At 35.6% G+C, this 25175-nt stretch overlaps 1 protein-coding gene across 1 annotated transcript; it reads right to left on the bottom strand.

Moving 5' to 3' along the window:
- Window positions 1–12267: 12267 nt before the first annotated feature.
- LOC110696246 (lachrymatory-factor synthase-like) lies at window positions 12268–12979 on the bottom strand. The gene has a single exon (XM_021873526.1). The coding sequence runs from the start codon at window positions 12947–12949 to the stop codon at window positions 12431–12433; it is 519 nt and encodes a 172-aa protein (XP_021729218.1). The 5' UTR covers window positions 12950–12979; the 3' UTR covers window positions 12268–12430.
- Window positions 12980–25175: the final 12196 nt, after the last annotated feature.

The raw sequence follows: 25175 nt of genomic DNA, 5'->3' as shown, positions 1-25175 counted from the left end.
CACAAAATTCGCTTGAGGGGGTTTTTTTATTGATATGAAATTTTGTTTGTGTCGTATGATGTGTCAATTTATAATGGTAGGTATCACAAATTTTAATTTTAATTATAATTAACGAACAATTTTTATTTCTTATCATAAATACTATTAAAATTTATGTTATAATGGTAGGTATCAAACTGTATTATAATCGTTTATCTTTTGAATATTTTTTATTTATTTTATTGGGTTATCATGAAGTCATATTCTCATTCCATGTATATTCACATGTACTCATAAATTATCATATTACAGTTACGTATTTTTTTATTTGAATCCACCATGTTTCTCCACCATATCATAAATTTAAAAAATTAATATTTGAACCCACCATATTTCTCCACCAAGTTTAATTACGTGAAGATAATTTTCACCATATCATAAATTTTAAAAGAATAACTCCACTTTATAATGAAAGTAACCCCATTTTTCCATTGAGATAACCCCTCATTCATCTAATAAGTAACCCCATTACTCATTTAATTGTTTATATGTGAAATGGCCCTGTGATTATTTTTTGAGTGTTTATTGATAGATTTGACACGTAATTATCAACTAGTTGTTTTAGTACGTACACAATATCATAAGATATACTTCTCGCCCTACAGCATTATAATAAACATAACTACATAACACGTAAGTACATAATAATACTATGCTGCAATGCAAATATTTTCTTCTTAGTTCACCAAGTTAATGTAACAGAAGTAGTATAAAAATTGGTCAAATTATATTTATATTGGTCTAATCTGTAAACTATAAAATTGGTCAAATTATAAACTATTGCATGAGAAAGAGACAAGAGGAAGAAGAAAAAGAGATCGTCTATTGGAGAAGGGGAAGAAGAAAAAACAGACCATCTATTCATTAAAAAAGAAAAAACAAATTAAAATAAATAGAAAAAAAAGAATTCGATCCTCATCACAATAAACAAAACATTATCAAAAGCCAAAAGGTATCTCTTTAGACGCATCTTAATTGATTTGTGAACGCTATGTTGATGCGAATAACTTCGTTGCAAACTTACAATAATTACTTCCCTGTCCATATGGAGTTATGAACTGCCAAGCAATTAAAAGAAGGGAAGTTTATTACTTGAAGTTTAGAGGTGTCAATTTGAATGTTTAGGCAGAGTTTAGTAAGATCGTGTCGTCGTATATGTATTTTATGTTAAAGTATTGTGTTTTTATAAAGTCGAAATCTGAATTTGATTATATTGTGTCAAGTCAGATCAGTCATATCAGTTTTGGTATTTCTAGGTACAATGGTAGGTCTTCTATCATCGGGTGTGACAAGTGTATGACTTTATGTCTAAATGATGCAGAAGTACTAAAGTCGGAAATTCTATCTCTTCATGATTATTGTTAAATCGCTTTAATTCTACATTAATAAAACTATAAATGAAAATCAAATTATTTTTTTGTAAACATATAAGATGAATTTAACATAAACTATCTTGTAGATTTTTGTAAACTTAATTATTAGCATAAAAATTCCATAAAATTAGTCAAATCAAGATAAAATATTGACCAAAGTAGTAGTAATAATAATAATAATAATAATAATAATAATAATAATAATAATAATAATAATAATAATGATGGTTGTAAATCAATAATCAAAGGAAAAAAAAAAACTAATATACAGTTTTACCAGCGCGTTTGTGTGCTGCTGGCCACACCATGTAGTCGCTTGTAACGAAACAAAGTAACTCTTATAACACTGATCGAGTAACTCTTAATCAAGTAATCTTATAACACTAACAGGGTAACCCCTATAACACTAACCGAATAACTCCTTTAAGACTAATTAACCCCCGTTAATGACTAGCCACACGATGTGAATAACCACGTATAAAAGTGTGTGCAGTTTTACCGGAAAAAAAAAAAAATCCAATTATACAACAAATCAATAATCAGGCCCGTCTCTTTGGCGGTTTTTTTCTGACTCACATAACAGGGCCCCAAAATTTACTGAGTAATGGTTTCCGGCTATAATGCTCACCATTACCAACACAACAATTCAACAAACTCTACAATTTACCATGGTTTTAAATGATTCTAATCTCTTTTTCCCCAAAATACAATTAATCCTCCTTTTTTTTCAACATGCAACTATGAGGATCAAAACCATCCAATGACCAACATCATGTCTATTATGTTTAGGGTAAAAATTACCCTAGTCACGTGGCCCAATCAGAAGCTGACACGTGTCAGCCCCCAGAAAGGTCCAGTGGGATCTAATCCCAGGCTGACACGTGGTACGTTATCATTGGACAGTGGAACTGATCCCCTTGCCCTATAAATAGAGGAAAAATCCTCATTTATTGGGTATTCACAAATTTCCAAACACACCAACCAGAGCATTAATTGCAAATCCTCTCTCTAAATCAGAGAGAAAAACACTTTTACTTCTGTACAAACTCCTTACGCACGTTCTAACTTGATCGTTGGAGGCGGAACTCCACCCAACCGGAGTTTCGTTGTTTTGCAAGTACAGCCGGTCAGCAAGCTCAGTCTCGGAATTGTAACTCTCCCGCAAGACACATAAAAGACTCCGAAACATTTGGCGCCGTCTGTGGGGAAGTCTAACTCTGAGAAGGAAAGACGGCTCTCTTCGGAGGTCAGGCGGCACCCGTCCAACCTACCGACTGGCAGCTCCGGCTGCTCAACCTTGGTGAACAGCCGTCGGCGTTCTCCAAGGAAATAACCGAGGCGGCCCAGCCGGCCAAGGTTAAGAACCTGTTGGTTGGTACCTTCGACGGTACCACCAACCCGGAAGACCACCTCATGACTTACACCAACCTCATGTACCTACAGGGGTTGGATGGCGCCATCTGGTGCAAATGCTTCCCGGCTACCCTTAAGGGCATAGCCTAGAGGTGGTTTGGAAACCTCCCATCCGGGTGCATAAAAAACTTCAAGACGTTGGCGTATCTCTTTACCTCCAACTTCTCCATGAACATCCCTACCAAAAAGACAAGCCTCGATCTAGGGGCCATACAGCCGGGAGACAAGGAGGGATTCCGGTCCTACGTCAGGCGGTTTAATTTAATGAGAACTTAGATAACCGGCCTGACGGATGAGGTTGCATATACATAATTTTTCAAGGGTCTAAAGGACGGGTCGATCTTCAAGTTCGACCTCGTCCATAAGAGGGTTGCCACCCTTCAAGAAGCCCTGATGGAGGCCAAAGCCTATATGCAGGCGACGGAGCTGTGTGTCATCAGGCATCCGTCGGACTTTAAGAAGTCCGATAGGAGGGACAGCCGGCCTGCCCAGCCGGCTGCCAAAGTAGAAGGCAAGAAGAGAAAGGAAATCTGGGCATCTGACCATCCTGGTCAGCCGTCCTAGAAGAAAGTAAGAGAGTTGAAACCGTACGTTCCAAAGTACGAGTTCAACAAGGACCCATCCTCCATCCTCATGGAGATTAAGAACCGGATGACTATTAAAAAATCGGCTCTTATGAAAAGTCCCGTCCACAGCCGGGACAAGAGCAAATATTGCAAATACCATGAGGACATCGGTCATGACACCAGTGACTGCTTTGGCCTCAGACGGCTGCTGGACCGTCTGGCTGATGAGGGGGCACTAAGGTCTTACTTGGTAAAGCCCAAGGGCGTTGCCAAGCAGAATAAAAGACAACCGTCTAAGAAGCCGGCTGTCAGCTCTGATACTGATGAACAGCACATCTTCACCATAGCAGGCGGCTTAGCCGGAGGGGGTTCAGCCATCCGAGGGGCAAAGGATAACATCCGGCGTCTGGTCAACTCAGTGGATGAGGGCCAGGCGTCGAGAGACACCTTCTCCGAGGTCCTCATTTTTTAGAGGGACCGAGGCAAGGTCAGGTGGCCTCATGACGACCCCATCGTCATAGAGTGCAAAGTCGCTAATCAGCGAGTGGGTCGAATCCTTATAGATACAGGGAGCTCGTCTGACCTTATAAGCTACCAGTGCTTGGCTAAGCTGAAGTACAAGCCAAGTAGCATGCAGAAGGCTCCTCACCCTTTGGTTGGCTTTGGGGGAGGAGTTGTCCATCGGTTTAGGAGGATTAACCTACCCATCCGGCTGGGCGAGAAGGGGGAAGGGCGGCATATGGTTGTCAAGTTCCTGGTTGTTGAGGAACTGACCGCCTATAACCTTATCTTGGGCCGTCCTACCCTCAACGAGTCCAAAGCAGTAATCATCCCCTCTCTCATGTTGATAAAATTCGAGAGGGATGATGGGACGGTGGGTTCCCTGAGTGGGGATCAAAAAACGGCTAGGGAGTGCTATCTCTCAACCGTCAAGCCGACTGTAGCCCCAGTCGGCAACAGCGAGGAACCCACCCTCATTGAAGAAAGCCTGGAAGCCGTGCCTGCTCCTACGGAAGCCGGCAAGAAAAGAAAGGCGGATCACCCGGTGGCCGCCAAAAGAGGCAAAAAATAGCAATCACTTATTGGGGAGCAATCAGAGGATTCCCGTCCCCAACCGGCTGGTGAAAATACTGATTTAATTTTGGACGACAGTCGTCCAAAGAGAATCGTCAAAGTGGGGATGGTTGCCTTCAAGGAGTTGGGCGTAGAACTGCACCAACTTCTGAAAGAGTTCAAAGACATCTTTGCCTTTGAAGTGGACGAGATGCCCAGTATACATCCGGATCTTGCTGTTCACAAACTCGCCGTGGATCCTAAGAAAAAGCCGGTTAGGCAAGAGAAGAGGAACCACGGTGAGGAAAGATCTCAGGCGACAGCCGCCGAGGTCAAGAATCTCCTAGATGCCGGATTCATTCGGCAATGCTACTACCCGGATTGGGTAGCAAACGTTGTCTTGGTCAAGAAGCCGAATGGTACCTGGCGGATGTGTGTTGATTACACAAATCTGAACAAGGCATGTCCAAAGGATAGCTATTGTAATACCCCGTATTTTTGAAAGGTATTTTAGTCTCGTATTTTGACGTATTTTTCTAAATTAATTATTTTCTAAAGAGTATTTTAGTTTTGGAGCCAAAATGGTATTTAAATTTTGGCGCCTAAATCATTATTTTACAAAAACTAATTAAATTGGATAATCCAATAAATGAAAACTATTTTATACTTATGTTATAAATAGTATTTTTGATTTCTCAAAATTTAAATAGCTAAACCGAAATTATATTAATTCGGTAGATTAATTAAAATGTATTTTCGGTTTTCATAGAATAAAAATCTAAATTGTTTTAATATTTTTCTAAATTAATTATTTTCATGAAATATATTAATTTTCGGATTTTATACAATAAAAATCTGATATAATGTCAATATTTTCGGCCACCCTAATTATTTAATAAAATCTGATTTTTATTCTTCAATTATTAATTTTCACAAATAAATTTTATGGGATTATTAATTTTAGGTAAATAAATTATCATTAAATTAACATAGAAGGACCGAAAATATTGAGCAATATTAAGCTCAATATTTTCGGCCACTCATGAATTTTCTAAATGGTTTTAATTTAATTTATTAAAAATAAAAATCCTTTAAAATTCCTTATTTCTATTCTTAAATCTAAAATCTCTTGATCTTATTCTATACTTGCACTCCAAGCTCAAAACCTACTAAATAATATTTCATGACCAAATAAAATCTAATATCCTTCCATACATTTAAAACCCTAATTTCTATTCTTTAAAATTTCCATAAATTATACAACCCTAAATTTCTATAAACTCATCACCTAAACACCTATAAATACCCCCTCATAACTCTCATATTCTTCACACCAAAAACTCAATTCCCTTCTTTTCTTTTACTCTTCTTTTCCCTCAAACTTTTCCTATTTTTCTTTTCCTCTTTTCTAAAAGAAAATCTGCCCGTATACCTTTGGAGCCAAATTTCGGGCACTTCTGGTCATTTTTTGGATTTTTCTATTTCACATAAAATTATTTCTCTCGAAAAATCCTTGAGGTTAGGCTCAAGAATCACCCAATTCGGAGTTATATAAAAGGAGTTATGACCTCTGCAAGTTCTGCCTATTCTTTTCAACGCAAATTCAATTTCCTTTAATCCTATTCCTTTATTTTCTTCATGGTTAGTTTTCTAAAATATAATTACCTATTTATCAGTTATAATTTAATATTAAAGTATTATTTTTAAAAGAGTTTTATAATCCATGCACATTAGATTTAGGTTTATGTCTAAAGATGTTGTGATAACCGTATGGTTATGTTGATTGCAAGGTGTATTCGTGATTGAACTTTGAAAGCGCGAAGTGTTGATTGGTATTCGGAATTAAGGTACGTTATGTGGTTTGATACCTTCGAAAGTTGACTATGAAATTATGTTTTAATATAGTTCTTATGAAATTATGTGCCGAATGAAATTTTGTTTTACTATATGAAATTGTGTTTTATGATAGCTTGAAATTAATGATTTTGGTTAATCAAAGAGGCTTTGAATTGTGATTAAAATTATTAAAAGGATTGGATTAAAAATGATTTACAAGTTTGTTGATGTCCAAGTATAACGGATTTTTTTTTTAAAGGTGCTTTTAAGCAATCAATCGATACGGTTATGAATCCCACTTAGGGAATGGATTAGAGAAGGCTATGGACTTTGCATGACCTAGCCTTTCCTCAAGATTGGCCTTTGTTCATAAAGTAAACCACTTGGGGGGTGTGCACACTTAGTGAGGAATTGGTTTTGGAACGTAATCGATTGAGTTTTTAAATTTTGTCTTGAAAGAATTGAATTGGAAAAACTCTTACTTGAGTACGGCATTGGAATTATTATGAATTAAATCTAAATGATTTAAATTATGTTTTACTTATCTTACACATAATCTACTTAGCATAATTTTCTAATACGTGCTTTTGTTTTGGCTTTGCCCTGTTTACCATTTATGGTAAGCAGGTGAATGTTTCAGGTGGAAGTTAATTGATGCATACGAGAGTCCATGGGAATTTCACCTAGCTTAGGAAAAGTTGGAGTCGTTTTTGTGTCACAAATTATGAACAAGTTTTATTTAAAGTTTTATTAATAAGAATAAAGATTTTCCGCTGCAAAAGTATTTTAAAATATAAGCCTTGCGTTATCACGCGGCGGTAATACGCCCCAGTCTATCTCTACGATATTTATACGTATTTTCTACATATTCCGTAGAGGGAGATTTGGGGGTGTTACAGCTATCCACTTCCAAAGATCGACAGCCTCGTCAATTCCACAGCCGGCCATGCCCTGATGAGCTTCATGGATGCCTACTATGGCTTCCATCAGATACCCTTGTAGAAAAAAGATCAAGAAAAGACGGCTTTCGTCACTGATCAAGGGTTGTTCTGCTATACGGTGATGCCGTTTGGGTTGAGAATGCGCCTGCTACCTTCCAACGGATGATTAATACGGTCTTCATTAATTAGATTGGGAGGAACGTAGAGGCGTACATCGATGACATGATAGTCAAATCCAAGCAGCAGGCGGTTCACCTTGCTGACCTCCGAGAGACTTTCTCAACCCTCAGACGGCATAAAGTCATGTTAAATCCAAATAATGCGTCTTTGGTGGTGATTCTGGAAAGTTCCTCGGCTTCTTGATTGATCAACGAGGAATAGAGGCTAATCCGGACAAAGTACAGGCGGTAATTGACATGAAGTCTCTTCGTACTGTCAAAGAGGTCCAAAAGCTTACCGGTTGCCTGGCCTCCTTGGGTAGGTTCCTCAGCCGGTCAGGTGAAAAATGCCTTTACTTCTTCCAAGCAATTAAGAAGAAGACCAGATTTGAATGGGGAGAGAACGCTGAGGCGGCGTTCCAAAAATTAAAAGAACACCTTCAGTCGCTGCCACGGCTGGTGAGCCCGTTAGCTGGTGAGGTGCTCTACATGTATTTAGTCGCCTCGGATCATGCCCTCAGTGCCGTCCTCCTAGCTGAGCAAGACGGCACGCAGCTCCCGGTCTACTTCATAAGCTATGTTCTCCGGAATGCAGAGCTCCGGTACCCCATGGTTGAGAAATTTGGTCTCGCCCTATTCATGGCTATCAAGAACTTAAAACCATAGTTCTTGGCACATCCGGTGGTGGTCTATACCGACCAACCCCTCAAGCGGCCAATAACAACCTTGGACTCATCCAGCAGGCTTCTGAAATAGGCTATTGCCATTCAAAGCTTAGAAATCACCTTCGAACCTAGAAAGGCAGTGAAGGGTCAGGCGCTTGCCAACTTCATTGTGGAAATGACAAGGCCGGCTCAGCCGGGCAATCTAGATCAGGTCTGGAAGGTGTATGTAGACGGGAGCTCTACAATGAATGGATGTGGTGCAGGCATAATCTTCAAATCTCCGGAAGGGGATACTTATGAATATGTACTACGGTTCAAATTTCAAGCCTTGAATAACGAGGCAGAGTATGAGGCCCTGCTAGCCGGTATCCGCATGTGTAAGGCGGCAGGGGCAAGAAAAGTGGACGCCTGCTCAGACTCCCAATTGATCGTCAGCTAATACAACGGTGACTATGAGGCCACTCATCCGGTAATGATCAAATACCTGTAGGCGGTCAAAGAGGAGGTCGAGACACTTGACGAGTTCAAACTAAGTCAAGTGCTCCGGTCAGAAAACAATCAGGCGGATGCATTGTCCAAACTGGCATCTTCCGCCACCTGTGATGCGCCTAGGTCAGTCTTCTGGGAAGTCATGGAAAAGAGAAGCATTGAGCATGATCCCATTGGAGTCCTTGACCGAAGCTCTACCTGGATGGATGCCATTGCATCCGGGAATATTTGGCAAACGACACTCTGCCGGATGCCCCTACTGAGGCGGCTGCGTTGAAAAAATGGGCTGCAAGTTTTGAAATGTACTAAGGGGAACTCTACCGGAAGGGTTACCTCCAGCCGCTGCTAAAATGTGTAACTCCTGAAAAGGGGAAAGAGCTCTTGGAAGATCTGCACTCAGGCTTTTGTGCATCTCACATAGGCAGCAAATCTCTAGCCAAGAAAGCCAGGCGGCAAGGGTACTTTTGGCAAACTCTTGAGGCAGATGCCATGGAAATGGTGAAGAGGTGTGACAAGTGCCAGAAATTTGGCCGGCTCATACACCGTCCGGTAACTGACCTGACGGCTATCTACAGCCCGGTTCCATTTGCAAAATGGGGCATGGACATCCTAGGTCCATATACGCCTGCCACAGGCGGCCGGAGATACATTCTAGTGGTTGTAGATTACTTCACCAAGTGGGTAGAGGCAGAGGCGGTCAAGGGCATTAAGACAAAGGACCTCATCTCCTTCATTTGGAGAAACGTTATCACTCGGTTTGGGGTGCCTATGTCCATGGTCTTTGATAACGGTCCTCAATTTGAAACGCCTACACTCAAGAGCTGGTTGGGGGATCAAGGGATCTCACATTGTTTTGCATCTGTCGGCCGTCCCCAAGCAAACGGCCAAGTTGAAGCCTTCAACAAACTCATCTCAGACGACATAAAAAAGAAAATAGAAAGGGCTGGTGGTTTATGGGCAGACGAATTGCCGCATGTCTTATGGGCCATCAGAACAACTGAACAGGGGGCAACCGGTGAAACCCCGTTCCTCATGACATACGGCACTGAAGTCGCCCTGCCAATTGAGCTATATGAGCCAACACTTCGAGTCATGCTTTATGACGAAGAGGCTAATTGGGAGGCCATGCGGCTAGCATTGGACTCACTCCCGGAGCGCAGGGGTTATGCTGCCTTGTGTCATGAGATATACCGTCTGAGAATGACGAGAGCCTACAATAAACGAGTGCATAAGCGGCCTCTCAAAGTAGGGGATTTTGTGCTAAGGAAAATGGAGGCAACTGGTAGGGCAAATGAACAAGGGAAGCTAACCCCAAATTGGGAAGGACCCTATCGGATTACTGATGAAGTTAGAGGCGGCACCTACCGGCTGGAAACTCTAGACGGTAGGCAGCTAGCCAGAACCTGGAATGTAGATAACTTGAAAAAGTACTACTTCTAAGGACTTGTAATAGAGTATATTAATAAAAATGCTTTATTTCAATTTTGTATCAAGTCCTAGCTATGCAATGCACAGCCGGACAGCCGCCTTCTATCAAAGAGCTGACGTCATTTTATTTGCTTAATATATATATATTGTACCCAAGTCCCATGTATGAAACATACATCCGGACCACCATTTTCAATTGTGCAATGCACAACCGGATATCCATCCGTTCATTAAATTTATAAATCAAGTCTTATGCGTAATACGCATCTGGACGTCTGTCTAAGTAACACTTAGGCTTTTAAAATTAACCGTCTGCCTCAAAAAAGGCAGACATTTGGCGACTTTCATTTGGCTGAAATCGTCGAAGAGAACATCTCCCTTTCGGGTGGTACATTGTTCTAGCGATCATAACTCAACCGCGACCGTTGAATGATCCTTTGAATTCAAGATATAGACGACCATTACCCAGAGGCAATACATACGGCGTCTACATCTTGGAGCCCCAGTAGCCGGCTTTTACAAAAAAGCCCTACAGGCGGCGCATAAGACATCTGACTCCCTAGCCACGTGGCCCAATCAGAAGCTGACATGTGTCAGTCCTAGAAAGGTCCAGTGGGATCCAAATCCCATGCTGACACGTGGCACGTTATCATTGGACAGGGGAACTGATCCCCTTGCCCTATAAATAGAGGAAAAATCCTCATTTATTGGGTATTCACAAATTTCCAAACACACCAACCAGAGCATTAATTGCAGATCCTCTCTCTGAATCAGAGAGAAAAACACTTTTACTTCTGTACAAACTCCTTATGCACGTTCTAACTTGATCGTTGGAGGCGGAACTCCACCCAACCGGAGTTTCGTTGTTTTGCAGGTACAACCGGTCAGCAAGCTCAGTCTCGAAATTGTAACTCTCCCGCATGACACATAAAAGACCCCGAAACATATTAAACTACGAGTATTTATTTCAATGTCTTAAACAATCGACCCAAAATAATGATGTTTATCAACCTTTTTTTTTATATTAGAATTAAGCTCTCTATTCCTACACTATATATTTGGAAATTTTGGGTAATGGAAGCAAATGAATTCTTGCCGTTGTCAACTTTCCTTCGTCAATTCAACTATTGTAATTATCATTGTATTTAAGATGACTATATGAGTATGAAATTTGTTATAATAGGGGCCTAAATTATGTTCTTAAAGCAGGGCCTCTAAATTTCCCGAGATGGCCCTGTCAATAATGTAAGAAATTTTTTTAATGAAAAAGGTAATAGATCAACAATGTAAGGAAATAAATAAAGGCAATAAAGCAACATTTGAAAAATTAAATAAAAATACTACAAATCAACACCTAAAACAATAATTCAACATTTAGCCCTATTATATAGGAGTACTAGTTTTGTGCCCGGGCGATGTCCAGATTGTCCTAAACTTTTAAGCTTGAATGTTAAATACAATTATATAACCCCTTTTCATAATGTAAATATCTAAACATACGTATCATATCCCTTATTTATATAATATTGTACTTTTTGTAGTTTTATTTATGAATAGATATCTACTATTAACTTGATATTTTTTATTGCACTTAAATTATTTCTAATGAACTGAAAGTATTTTTACCAAAATAAAATTATATTTTCTGATTAATACTTATTTTTACTGATTTTCTATTTTTTATTAAAATAAATTATAAATGGATCTCATTTTAAAGAACTTTTTAAAACGAATTTTATGATGGAAATAGTACTGAGTTATAAGATATTTATTAAAAGTTATAATTAATTTTGTATATATGAAATATTAGAAGTATATCGATAATAAAACACTATACAACAACTTTATTTTAAGAAAACCTATCCAAAATTAGCTTACTTAGCATCCTATGTGTCACAATAATACTAAGTTATTGCCTACGTGGCTCGACACTTGGCGAAAAACTGGAATGCCAAGTGTCGCTGTCTCGTGGTTTGGCTGCGAGACCGGCTTTATTTATTAGTAATATGATATATTGTAAACTCAAAATTATTGGAGAATTTGAAAAAAAAGGGGGGGGGGGGTAGGAGATACGGCAAAAAATACTTCTTTTGGCTTCTTCTTTTTCTACTTTTATTTACTTTTCACACTTGCCAATCCATTATTTTAGTTGCTAATATCTTTAATTACCAATGTAAAAATTGTAAACATTTGATATTAAAATTATATAAATCAGGTTGAATCTAACAAAATCCCACATGACTAAATTTTTGTTTAGCTGTTATTAATCATCAAAGCTTGTTAGAGTGGAGCATATGAATAGATTAGATTTCAGAATGCTGCAAGTAAAAAATGGAGGAAGTAGATGTGCGTCAATAATACATATCATTCAACAAACTTAATTAATACGCTTAATTAAATAGTGCACAACATAAACAAATTGGAAAACCATAAAAAATTTCACTAGAAGTTCCACCATAATAATAAAATTTATGAACCTGTAATAAGAGAATCTTCCATTGCTTTAGCCATCTTTAGCAAACTCACTTCATACTTCTTCACCATATCCTCATATTTTAGCCCTTGAACAGGATCAACGGTAAAACTCCACTCAATCACACACCCTTCATTACCTAGATCATCACCACCTTGGCTAATCATGACCGTTGCTACATATGAAGTTAATCCAATGTTTGACTCTACTATCTCATAACTTAAACTCTTGTTCACTTCATCAACGGCTATTAATCTCTCCTTGGACAAACTAACCAATTCTTCACTGTTGATCTTTGAATCAAAATCCTTTTTTGGTAGGAAGAAACTCCTAGAAGAACCGACGCAAACTCTGATACAACCAACCTCACCATTAGTACCATGGACACCATAGGAATTGGAAAGGGTAGGAAAATATTTGTGAATGTTGAAGAAATCCTTGAAAAGTGGCCAAATTTGGTGTGGTTTAGTGCTTGGTAGGGTTGTTGACACCTTCCCTTCCCACTTTTCCTCCATTTTTTTGAGGGAGAACAATATAATATGTCCTTAGCTACTTTCAAACTCATTTATATATAGTGAGGTAATGACTTACTGAGGTTGGCGATTTTTTCAACATGGTACGTAAACTGTAAGATTCAATTTGTTAGGTATGATCTTTATCAGAAATTAAAGTTCCCTGACCTATATCTAGTTGCACCTTTATTATATATGTAACCAACTTATACGTGGGATATAAATAGAGAAAGTAGTAAACAAAATTCTCTATCTTATTCACTTTTTTTTTATCTTCACAAGAGTATCTCATTTTCACGAGCTTCTCATTTTCATAGCTACTATGAGTAATGTAAATATATAATTCATGTAGTAATTTTACACTACTGAACTATTTTTGTTGTAATTTAATTTCTTTTACTTTTCTTTTAATTGCTAAAAAAAAAAGTAATAAGTAATCAGTATTTAAATTCTTGAAATTCCACAAAAATAAACATTACAAACAAAAAAATAACGTTATAAACATCGCTTCAATATTAGTTCATTATCTATTACGAGTATTAATTCGACTATACCAACACTAAAAGCACAACAACACATGAACTTCATGGAGTAAGAAATAAATTTTCTACCAAAAAAGAAATAAAAAAATATCTATTAATTGGTTCACCCGGCCATTAAGACATAAATATCTACTAATTGGTTCACCCATTAAGACATTATTATTAATTATCGATCTCTAATGAGTAATGGTTGAACTAACCACGAGGTAGATGTAACATTCTATAAAGTAACCTACAATCACATTTATTTATCACTGATTATAATATAATTAATAATCTTAATTAAGTATTTTATTTACTACAAATATTAAGTTTCTATTTAGCTTAGACTTTATACTTTCCAAAACAACAAAACATATATTATTTGAATATGTAGAGCTTTCCCAACTATTTCCTCCACCATTCTTCTTTTTAACCGATGAACAACTTATCGATGTTTTCACTAAATCTTTGAGAACGACAATTCTTCCACTATTCTCTCTCTTGACGAATGAACAACTTGCCGATATTTTCTCTAATAATTAGCAAAAAGTGTTGATTAGTAATCAAGCCAATGGTTGATCTTAGCCGTATAAAAACACGTGTTAAAATCTTAGCAAGGTCTCTAGGTGATATCATACACCATCACCACACTCAATCATGCCGGTCAATGGATGTACACGTGCCAGTCAACTATCCGAAGGAGTATGAATTTAGTTGTAGTAGTAGTCCGGCATCCCCCGTGCACGTGATCAGAAGGTCCAAAAGTAAAAGACAGTATTACCCTCGTTCATTATGCTACTACAATCACAATTATCAACACCATGATGATGCCCTTAGAATTACGAATGGTACATCTAAAATTATTACAATGGAGAGGTATGGTGATTGTAATGTTGATGATGATTATTATGATTTTGACATGAATTGTGTGGATAGTGCAGCACAAGAATTCATTGATCGATTTTACGAAGAGTTGAGGTTACAAAAGTTTGCTCTCTGTGTGGACTGTATCCATCATTAATAGTCATGTTAATAAGTGTAATTTTGATTGGTGACAATTAGATCTTGATAAAGGAAGGATTAAGGAGAATGTATTGTCCGTCAATTGATTAAAAGGGGATTCGTCATCAAGCAAAAACGAGCTTCTGTAGAGTATCAAATATATATCCTCTCTTTTTTCAATACATCAATATTAGTATTTTATGTTTCATCTTTTAATGCTTTAATTTTGTAACAATGATACTAAGGCAATATGTTTCATCTTAAAACTTAATATACGTAGCAATTTGTAAATTGTAATACAACATGCTTGTTTTAGATGAGATCATTTCACAATCATTTGTAGTGAGAGGTTAAAAAAACTAGTAACTCATTACAAAGTAAATATCACTGCATGTTCACTATGCGTAGATTGATGTTAAGGCTTAAGGATCTCAAATATAGCGAGAACTCACGTAATTTGAATATTATAACCTAAAATATTACTTCGCACTTACTTGGTCACAACTTTCAAGCTCAAATCGAGTTTTCAACTAAATAGCAATATATTAATCTCAAACTAAACTCGCCTAGTTGGCCAAGCCAGTTTCTATACTAATTGAAGAAAATAAACCACCTAAATTTTTGTTATGCTAATCTATGAAAGCTCCTTTCTTTTTTTTCTTTTTTTTTTTTTTTGTTCCCTTGCGATGAAAAAAAGGTACAAAAATAAACAATACTGGAGATTCGTGATTCATGAAAAAAAGAAACTAACCTTTTTTTCCCCGATATTAAAATGCAAAGTACTCCTTGTTTTTACAAACTAAGTGAACTACAACTACCCCATTGTTTGACTGTTGTTTCCTTTGCATATACGGAGCAAATGACTTGACAATAAAAAAAACATATAAAATCCAACAGCTAGAAACAGTGGGTCAGAGGTCCTGAGTTGGCCCAGTACAACCCATTCCAACCTGTTTAACTCGCCCTAGCCAGCTCATTAACTAGGCCTCATGGTAGGCCCATAAAACTGAACAGTCATGTTCGGTTTGTAAATGATGTACGAACTGAGCCCAATCAACTTCCTTAAGATTTTTGGTGGTTCCATCGGCTTCTTTTTCCGGTTTAACAACAAATAATGAAATAACTAGTATTTAGGCCCGGACGATGCCTCAATTTACTATATTATTTCTATGATAAAAATCGTTAATAATATTTAATCTTTATTAAATACCATGTAATATGGTAATAGCTTAGTGGCTAATACTTTATAGTTTAAACTTAAGATCGTGGGTTCAAATCTTATAAGAACCATATTTGAGTAGAAAAATAAGGAGAGTGCTATGTGGCAAGTTCCACCTAAACTTGTTTAAGAACGCCTTTTAATATATAGTATAGATAGGTAACAATGTCAGTTAAATAATTTTAAGTAGATTTTTAATTGATTTTACCAAGACTTCATCACTAACTTCTTCATCGAATTCAACAACTTATCAACTTCAAATTTAGTTGACTACTAATTTAGGACCCGTGCTACGCATGATAAATTAAAAAACATTTAGTTATTAATGTACCTATATATAACAAAGAAAATTTGATAAAAGACAATTACTTATTAACCAAACAATTACTTGTTTGGTTGGATGCTATTTTCCTTGGAAATGAAAATTTCTAGGCAATAGCTAAAATGTGTTGTGTTTGGTTAGAAATTTCTTGGGAAATAAAATTTTTAAGGGAAATGTAAATTCCAACATAGCATGGGAAATAACTCACCAAGCCCCCCTTAGGTGAGTGAATCCCTACAATACATAGAAAGTTATTTTTTAGGAAATACTAATTCCCATGAAGTCAATCAAACACTTTTATTAATTTTTTATGCAATTAGCAAGGGAATTAACTTCCCATGATATATGATTTCACGTGGGAAATTATTTCCCATGTTAAACCAAACAAGCACTAAGTATCAAAAATCAAACATAAAACATACTAGCATAAGCGTACGAATTATAGTAATTGTTAGTTGCTTAATAAAGTATAGGAATTATATTGTATCTTTTAATTTAACTAAGTATTACTTCCTCCGTTTTTTTTTTTAAAAAATTCATCAGTTTGACTTAACATTATTCACATATCATGTTTAACTTAATTTTTTTGCTATCATAAAATAAATAAATTTTATTATATAATATATCATTAGATTTGTCACAATGTCTACTTTCATAATATATAATTTTGTTACAATTTTTACTAGTAGACAATTAAAATATTAATGGTCAAAATTAAGTCTTGACAAATGTGCCGGTCAAACTGATACATTTAAAAAAAAAACAGACACAAACTATTGGGAGTCCGCACCCAATGTTTCGTGCCGGCGGAGGGGATGACGATGACGACAGCAATGGTTGATGACGGCGATGACGATGACGATCGATGGTGGATGACGATGACGATGGCGATGACGATGACGATCGGAAAGTGGATCTTGCAGCAGCAATGGTGGATTATTATTTTTATAAAATAAATTCTATTGTGGTCTTGCGGCAGCAATGGTTTCGCTTTCTTCCGCCAATTCATGGAAACTTGCAATCTTTTCATTTTCTCAATTTCCAGGTTCCTTTTCATTTCTATCTTACTTTTATTCGTATTATTATTTTTATAAAATAAATTCCATTGTCTGGATGATATCATCTACAAGTTGGATGATATCATCTATAAGTTGGATGATATCCTTTATAACTGGATGTGTATTATGTATATCAGCCAACAAAACGAACATATCATCCAACTGATGTTCGATATCAGTCAATATTAGGAACATATCAGACATTAATAAAATCATATCAACCAACAAAATGAACATATAAGCCAACAAAAGATACATATCAGCTAACAAATGGAGCATATCATCCAACAAAAGATACATATTAACCAACATAAGGAACATATCAGCCAATAAGTGAAGCATATCAGCCAACAAAAGGATGAAATCAGCAAACAAAAGCAATATGTAAACCAACAAAATAAATATATCAGCTAACAAAATGAAACATATAAGCCAACGACAAAAAAAATATATCAGCCAACAAAATAAAGATATAAAGCTAACTAAAGAAACATATCAGCCTACAAATCAAACATATATATAGATGATAAAGTTGTTATTTAATATATAGATGATATATATTACAAAGTTTAAATCACGGCTTTTTTTATATATAGATGATAAAATTGTTATTTAATTTTAAATCAATAACATAATACTAAAACAGACACCAGGAATGACACGTGTCACTTCTTAATGCTGTTTTTTCCCTCCAAAACCCCCCTCTCCCTTTTTAGCATAAATATTTTTTTTTTGGAATATTTGGATAATATAACTATAATAATATATTATTCCTAATCTTATATATTATCTTTATAATACTACCTTTGTTAAATATTAGTTACAACTTTGGAGTATTATTTGTGAGATATAAAATATTTCAAAGTTGCAACTAATATTTAACGGAGGTAGTAATTGTATTCCATTTTATTTCGTATTCTATTTACTTAAAATAGTTACACAAGATTTTGAGACCTTTTAATTAAGGGAGAATAAACTATAAAATTTAGAAGGTTAAAATATGATGGAGAGTATAAAATAACAGGGGCCAAAACTACAATATTAACATTTGAATTACCATTATATAGTTGTACAATAATAAAAAATAAAAAACATTTCTATTCATGGTGTTGATTTGAAATCTTATGAAATAATAACAATTGAGTGAGTTTTTTGTTAAATATTTCTGTAATAATTTACCAATTTATAACATTTTTTTCCCTTCAAAAAAATCTATTAACTATTACTAAAACAGCTCATGCTTACATCGATCATTTGGACATATGTCAAGCTATCATTAAAAAATTTTCCGCCAATAAAATATATAATGTCAGTTTTAAGTGTTTTTAAAAAAATTATTCTACTCAGTTTATTTTTTGGAAGTACATTGTATATTTTTTTTTTTTTGACTTACGACATCTACATTGTATAGTTTTATTGGGAATCACATGCATCATTAATATAATATAATGTACACTATTTAAAAATATTTTCAACACAACTAATCAAAAATAATTTTTTTTTCTCAATTGTAGTTTTAATAGTTTTTTGCCTTACTATTTCATCTTTCTTATATGCATTGCATTTGTTTGTTCCACATGAACTGCCTCATTTATATATTATATCACAAATTAAATATAGAAAAAAGGTTATTACTACCGTGCATCGCACGGGCACTAATCTAGTTGCTCAATATTCAATGCACCAAAAAAAATGCTCAATATTCTTTCCATAATTTGGTAAATTAAAATTGTCAAAAATATCACGTTTTGGTAAATACAGTAAATACAAAAATGTGAATCTTGTATAATAATCTTTATATAGTAATTGAATTTGAAAAATATAAAATAAAAAATAGAAAGAGTGAATTTGGTGGGAAAAAAACAGCACCAGGAAGTGACATGTGTTATTCTCGGTGTTTGTTTTAGTATTATGTTATTTAGTGATGATTAGTTTTATCACATTTTCATCTAGTATTGTTAAACATAAATAACACATCGTGTTCACATAACCTTTTCTTTTTCTTAAAACCTAATGCATTGAAATAAGCATTTATATCTGTAAAATTTGCTCAATAAAGTGTAGCAGGTAAATTTAAGTTAAGATTGGGTGCAAGAAGGCAAAGCCCAAGTTGATCTTAAGAACTTATGTTGGCTATAATATACACCTTTAAAGCACAATGAGCCATAATAGGTTGTCCAAACAAAACTCAATCAACTTCTTGTTTGATTTTAAATGAATGGTTTTAAGTTCGTGCTTTATTAATGAAGGTGTTGATATACTTTGAATTGGGTTATACGGTTATTAATAGCACACAACGAAGTTAAATACATTATAAGATCTTAATGTGTAGAAAATACTATATACGTGTATAGTATATTGTATGGTGTATTGTTCTTTCCTCAAGTTTTGTCTATTCTGGTAAAGCTACTATGTAAGATAGAATATTCTAGCAGTCATTTTCGTTTGTTTTTGGTGTGCTGTCACACCGTCAATGGTGTAATGGTGATATATAAATGAATAAATGAATCTTCCTAGGGTAGAGCCCTAAAACATTTTGCTACGCCATTTTCTTTCTTACTGAAAAGATGAACAAAGCTTGAAACTTTCTTCATGGTATCAGAGCTCACCAGGTTGTGGGACCCAAAAATTTGAAAAATTTAATCTTTTTTAAACAAAATCAATCCAAAATTATTCAAACACAAAATGGGTGATAAAAACAGTAATGCCTTATGCTGATCCTTACTACTTAGGTAGCTCTGATCATTCGACCAATGGATTGGGAAGCATCACTTTCAATGGAAGCAATTATCTAAACCGGAGCAGAAGCGTGAGGATGGCTCTAGGTGCAAAAAACAAGCTTGGATTCATTGATGGTAAGGTAAAAAAAACCCCGTTTATTATGAAGATTTGAGTAAATGGGTCAGAAATGATTATATGTTAAGATGTTGGCTGTATGCTTCTGTTTCACCTAAAATTGCTGAACAAATACTCATATGTGAATTTGCTAAAGAATTTTGGTATGAACTTCTGGAAAGATATGGTGAAACTAATGCACCTTAGCTATACTTGTTAAAAAAGGAAGTAAATGGTTTGCAGCAAAATGAGATGAGTGTAGGAGATTACTATGGAAAACTTAGAAATTATTGGGATGAAATAAGTAATCTTGAAGGATATCTTGAGTGTAGTTGTGGAGCCATGAAAAAATTGCACTTGCAATGTCTTAAAGAAACTGGTAGAGAAAGATGCAAAGAACAAAGTGATTGATTTCTTGATGGGTTTGAATGGAATTTATGATAACATGAAAGGAAATATTCTGGCAATGGATCCTTTGCCAACGGTGAACAAGGCATATCATATGATACAGTAGATTGAAAAGCAAAAGGAGGTCTATAGTATAATGGAATCAGCAGTTGAATCGAGTGCTATGGCAGTGAGCAAATACACTAATGGAGGGTCACAGCAGAGCAATAATAATGCTAAGGGTAAGGGGTTTCAGAAGAGAGAAACCAAAGAAGAGAAGCACGGAAAGTATTTTTGTGAACATTGTAAGATGAGGGGACATGTGAAAGAAGGTTGTTTTAGGCTACATGGGTTCCCAAACTGGTTTAAAAATCCTTCAAAAGGAAAGGGATCAGTGAGTCATGAACTTCAAAAGAGATGGTGAATGCAGTAGTTCAGCAAGTCTTGAAGGCTATGAATGCAAAGCAGCAAGATGGATCAAGTTCTTCAGGAACTAAGTCACATTTGAGCAACTTTGCAGGTATAATTTCCTCCTACAATGCATGCTCTTATTATGAATCTTTGAAAAGAAATCCTGGATTATAGATTCAGGAGCCTCAGACCACATGGCAAGTAGCAAAGATCTCTTTGTTGAGATGAGAACTTTGAAGAAACCTGTCTCTGTAAAGCTTTTAGATGGAACTATGAGATTTGTGAAAGAAATGGGAAGTGTCTCACTAAGTCCAGATATAGGACTCAGAAATGTTTTATATATACCTGAGTTTAAACATAATCTGCTGTCTGTGAGCAGATTAATGGAACAAGCAAAACTGAAGGTGATATTCACTAACAGTGAATGTATGTTTCAGGACCCTTCTAGTGGAAGGACAGTTGGAACAAGAAGGAAGGTAGGTGGGATTTACAAACTGGTGACAAAGGGAGAGCATAATGAAGAATGTAGGAAATAAGTAATCAAGAATGAAAGAAGTAATGAAGTAGAGTGTAATAATTTTGTTTTGAGGTGTAATACTGAACAACAGTTGAACTTGATGCATCAAAATTAGGACATGGGTCCTTATCTAAGATGAAACATTTTATCCTTTTGTGAATGTAAGGATTTGAATGATTTCTTTTGTGATACATGTTGTTTGGCTAAACATCATAAGCTAAATTTTCCTGTTAGTCATTCTATGGCAGAAAATGTCTTTGATTTGCTGCATATAGATGTTTGGGGAGCCTACAGGATTCCTGCATTAACAGGTAGAAGATGTTTTTTTAACTATTCTTGATGATCATTCAAGAGTTACTTGGACTCATTTGCTTTACAGTAAAGAGCAAGTGAAAGACATTTTAGTTGCTTTCTTTGCTTATATTGAGAATCATTTCAAAACAACTGTAAAGGTTGTTAGAAGTGATAATGGAACTGAAATTTTCCGGAAAGAATGCTCTGCTATTTTTGCAAAAAGGGGTATAATTTACCAAAGAAGTGTAGCAAGGAATCCACAGCAGAATGGAAGAGTGGGAAGGAAACATAGGCATCTTGTAAAAACAGCTAGAGCAATTAAGATTCATGCTGGTTTGCCAAGCAAATTTTGGGGAGAATGCATTCTTGCAGCAACCCATATAATAAATATGCTTCCCAGTGCTGTTCTGAACTGGGAAATTCCTTTTGAAAGACTCATGAGAAGAAAGCCAAATTACAATCATCTAAGGGTGATTGGATGTCTGTGCTATGCTAGTAACTCACATAGAAAGGGTGATAAATTTGCTTCTAAGGGTACTAAATGTATCCTATTGGGATATCCTAGTAACCAAAAGGGTTACAGAGTTAATGATTTGCAAACTAATATAATATTTGTTTGCAGGAATGTGGTGTTCAAGGAAGGAATCTTTCCTTTAAGGCAAAGCAACATTGAGTTTGATGAAAATCCTGTGAGTGTGACTGTTCCAATCAGTCATGAAGAAGATGTGTCTGTTAGAACTGAGAGAGATGTGAATGATACAAATGACTCTCTCAGTCCTGACACACTCAGTGAAATTGAAGATAAGGATGGTGGGAATTCAAAGAATTCCACTCAAGAGCAACAAGAAAGTGCAGAAATTGTTGAGTTACCTAAAGTGACTCATGAGGTGGCTCAAGAAGAGTTAAAAAGGTCAGAAAGAAACAAAAGAATTCTAGCAAAATTCAAGGAATTCATAATGGAAGAAAGAAAAGGAAGAAGGGATGAAGCAAAGGAAAGTACTGATAGTGCTGGAAATCTAGTAATGAGTAGTCTCGAGAACCAAGAATATTACGATGAGGGATATGTAGCATCATTGAATAATGTGATGAGTGTAAGAGAACCAACAAGTTACAATGAATCTTCTAAATATCCTAAATGGATCAAGGCAATTCAGGAAGAGATAAGTGCTCTAGAGAAGAATGATACATGGGAAGTAACTTTTCTTCCAAAGGGAAGAAAAGCAATAGATACCAAATGGGTCTACAAGATCAAGTTTAATCCAGACAGCAGCATTGAAAGGCTCAAAGCAAGACTAGTTGGTAGAGGAGACAAACAAATAAAGGGTAAAGATTACAAAGCCACTTTCTCTCTAGTAGCAAAATTTGCTACTGTTAGGATAGTAATTGCTCTTGCTACTTTGAGAGGGTGGGATCTGCATCAGCTAGACATAAATAATGCCTTTCTTCATGGGCACTTAGAGGAGGAAGTATACTTGAGAATTCCTGCAGGGTATGAGACATCCTAAGAAGGAAATGTTTATAGGCTTAAGAAAAGCTTGTATGGGTTAAGCAAGCCTTGAGGCAGTGGAATTTAGAGTTGAAGAAATTCCTATTGTAGCATAAATTCAAGCAATGTGTGAGAGACAATTCTGTATTTTACAGGAAGCAAAATGAGAAAATATGCATAATTTTAGTTTATGTAGATGATCTTTTAATCACTAGATATGATAACTCAATGATTGAGCACATGAAGAAAAGACTGAATGAAGTGTTTTACCACGAAAGACCTGGGACATCTCAGATATTTTTTGGGAATAGAAGTAGCAAGAAGTGCTCATGGAACCATGATAAACTAGAGAAAGTATGCTACAGACATTGTGAATGATTGTGGAATGAGTAACTGTACAACATCAACCTTCCCTTTCCCTAAAGGAGTCAAACTCTCAACAGAAGATGGAGAGTTAATGGAAGATCCACTAGTTTTTAGAAGATTGATTAGCAGACTGCTCTATTTAAATCTTTCCAGGCCAAATTGGCAGCCAATATCTAAGCTATCTTAGAAAACCTCACATGGCAGTTGCTTTACATGTGATAAAATATCTGAAAGGGACTCTGGACCTTGGACTGTTCTATCCAAGCACAAAAAGATGAATGTTTGACAGGTTTCTCTGATGCTGATTGGGGAAGTTATGCTCATAGTGGTCGATCCTTGACAGGATACTGTGTTTTCTTAGGAACTTGCTTAGTTTCCTGGAAAACAAAGAAGCAAAATGTGGTGTCAAAATCCTCATGTGAAGCTGAGCTCAGAAGCATGTCTCAAACCACAAGTGAAATAGCTTAGGTTACTGGAATCCTCGAAGATCTAGAGCAACATGTTCAACAACCTGTGACACTGTTCTGTGATAAAAAGTCTGCAGAATACATTGCTCATAACTCTGCCTTTCATGAACGCACAAAACATCTAAAGGTGGATTGCTACTATGTTCGAGAAAACATTGAAAGTGGACTAATTTCCACCACTCATGTTAAATCTTCCCTTCAACTTGCAGACATCATGACAAAATCCTTACCTTGTCATCATCACTGGTTTCTAAGTTCCATGTTAGGACTTGGTAATTTATCCCAAGTCCAACTCGAGGGAGGAGTGTAGAAAATACTATATACGTGTTGTATAGTATATTGTATGATGTATTGTTCTTTCCTCAAGTTTTGTCTATTCTGGTAAAGCTACTATGTAAGACAGAATATTCTCACTGTCATTTTCGTTTGTTTTTGGTGTGCTGTCACACTGTCAATGGTGTAATGGTGATATATAAATGAATGAATGAATCTTCCTAAGGTAGAGCCCTAAAAACATTTTACTGCGCCATTTTCTTTTCTTAATGAAAAGATTAACAAAGCTTGAAACTTTCTTCATAATGGGAAGTTGTTTGATGTATGAAACGTATCAATAATTTGCTTCTATAGTAAAAGTTACCTAATTAGATGCAATAGCGAGCTAGAAGAACATTGTCCTCGAATTGATCCATGCACTTATAATGCAAAAAATATTAAAAAAAATCAGCAAGTAAGACCACAGGTTTTACGTGGTTCACTAATTAAGACGAATTAGCTATGTCCACAGACAAGTGAGAGAAGAGTTCTTATTGGTGTTGAGGAAAGTAAGTATTACATAATAGCGGGCAACTTAAATTCTAATGGAGTTTATTAGTATGGCCAAAGCCTATAGTGAAATAGGTTGAAGATAGACCCAAAAAAAGAAAATTGTAGCTAACACAATAGTTTGTTTGAAGAGGGATAACCGATTCAAGACATATTCTAACAAACCTCATCATCTTGTTTATTGTGATTTCTTGATTATTAATTAGTTCTTCATTACTTCCTTTCAAAAAAAAAATAGAAAAGCCTTTCATTCATTGTCTGGAATTCTAGTTGGTGGGTTTGTGAAAACCACTACTTTTAATAACTGAACTAATTTTTAGCCCGAGTGATGCCCAGATAATTGTATGTATATTAAAACTAATACTTAATATGTTAAATTAAGTGAAATATAATTATTGATTAGTTAATATTTTTAATTGACTATTGTTTTTTTTTATAAAAGTACTTGTACTTTTGTTTCAAAAATTATTGAACATCAAAATTCATTATCTAATAGTGCGTATCCTAAGTTCTTCCATT

This window comes from Chenopodium quinoa, unplaced genomic scaffold, assembly GCF_001683475.1.
Source record: "Chenopodium quinoa cultivar QQ74 unplaced genomic scaffold, ASM168347v1, whole genome shotgun sequence".
Classification (NCBI taxonomy): domain Eukaryota; kingdom Viridiplantae; phylum Streptophyta; class Magnoliopsida; order Caryophyllales; family Amaranthaceae; genus Chenopodium; species Chenopodium quinoa.
Note: the sequence above shows the minus strand (reverse complement) of the source record. Positions and strands in the feature narration are given on the sequence as shown.

Bases quoted from the DNA above. Each gene is read 5' to 3' on its own strand.
- LOC110696246 (XM_021873526.1), bottom strand. From the start codon at position 12,949: ATGGAGGAAAAGTGGGAAGGGAAGGTGTCAACAACCCTACCAAGCACT.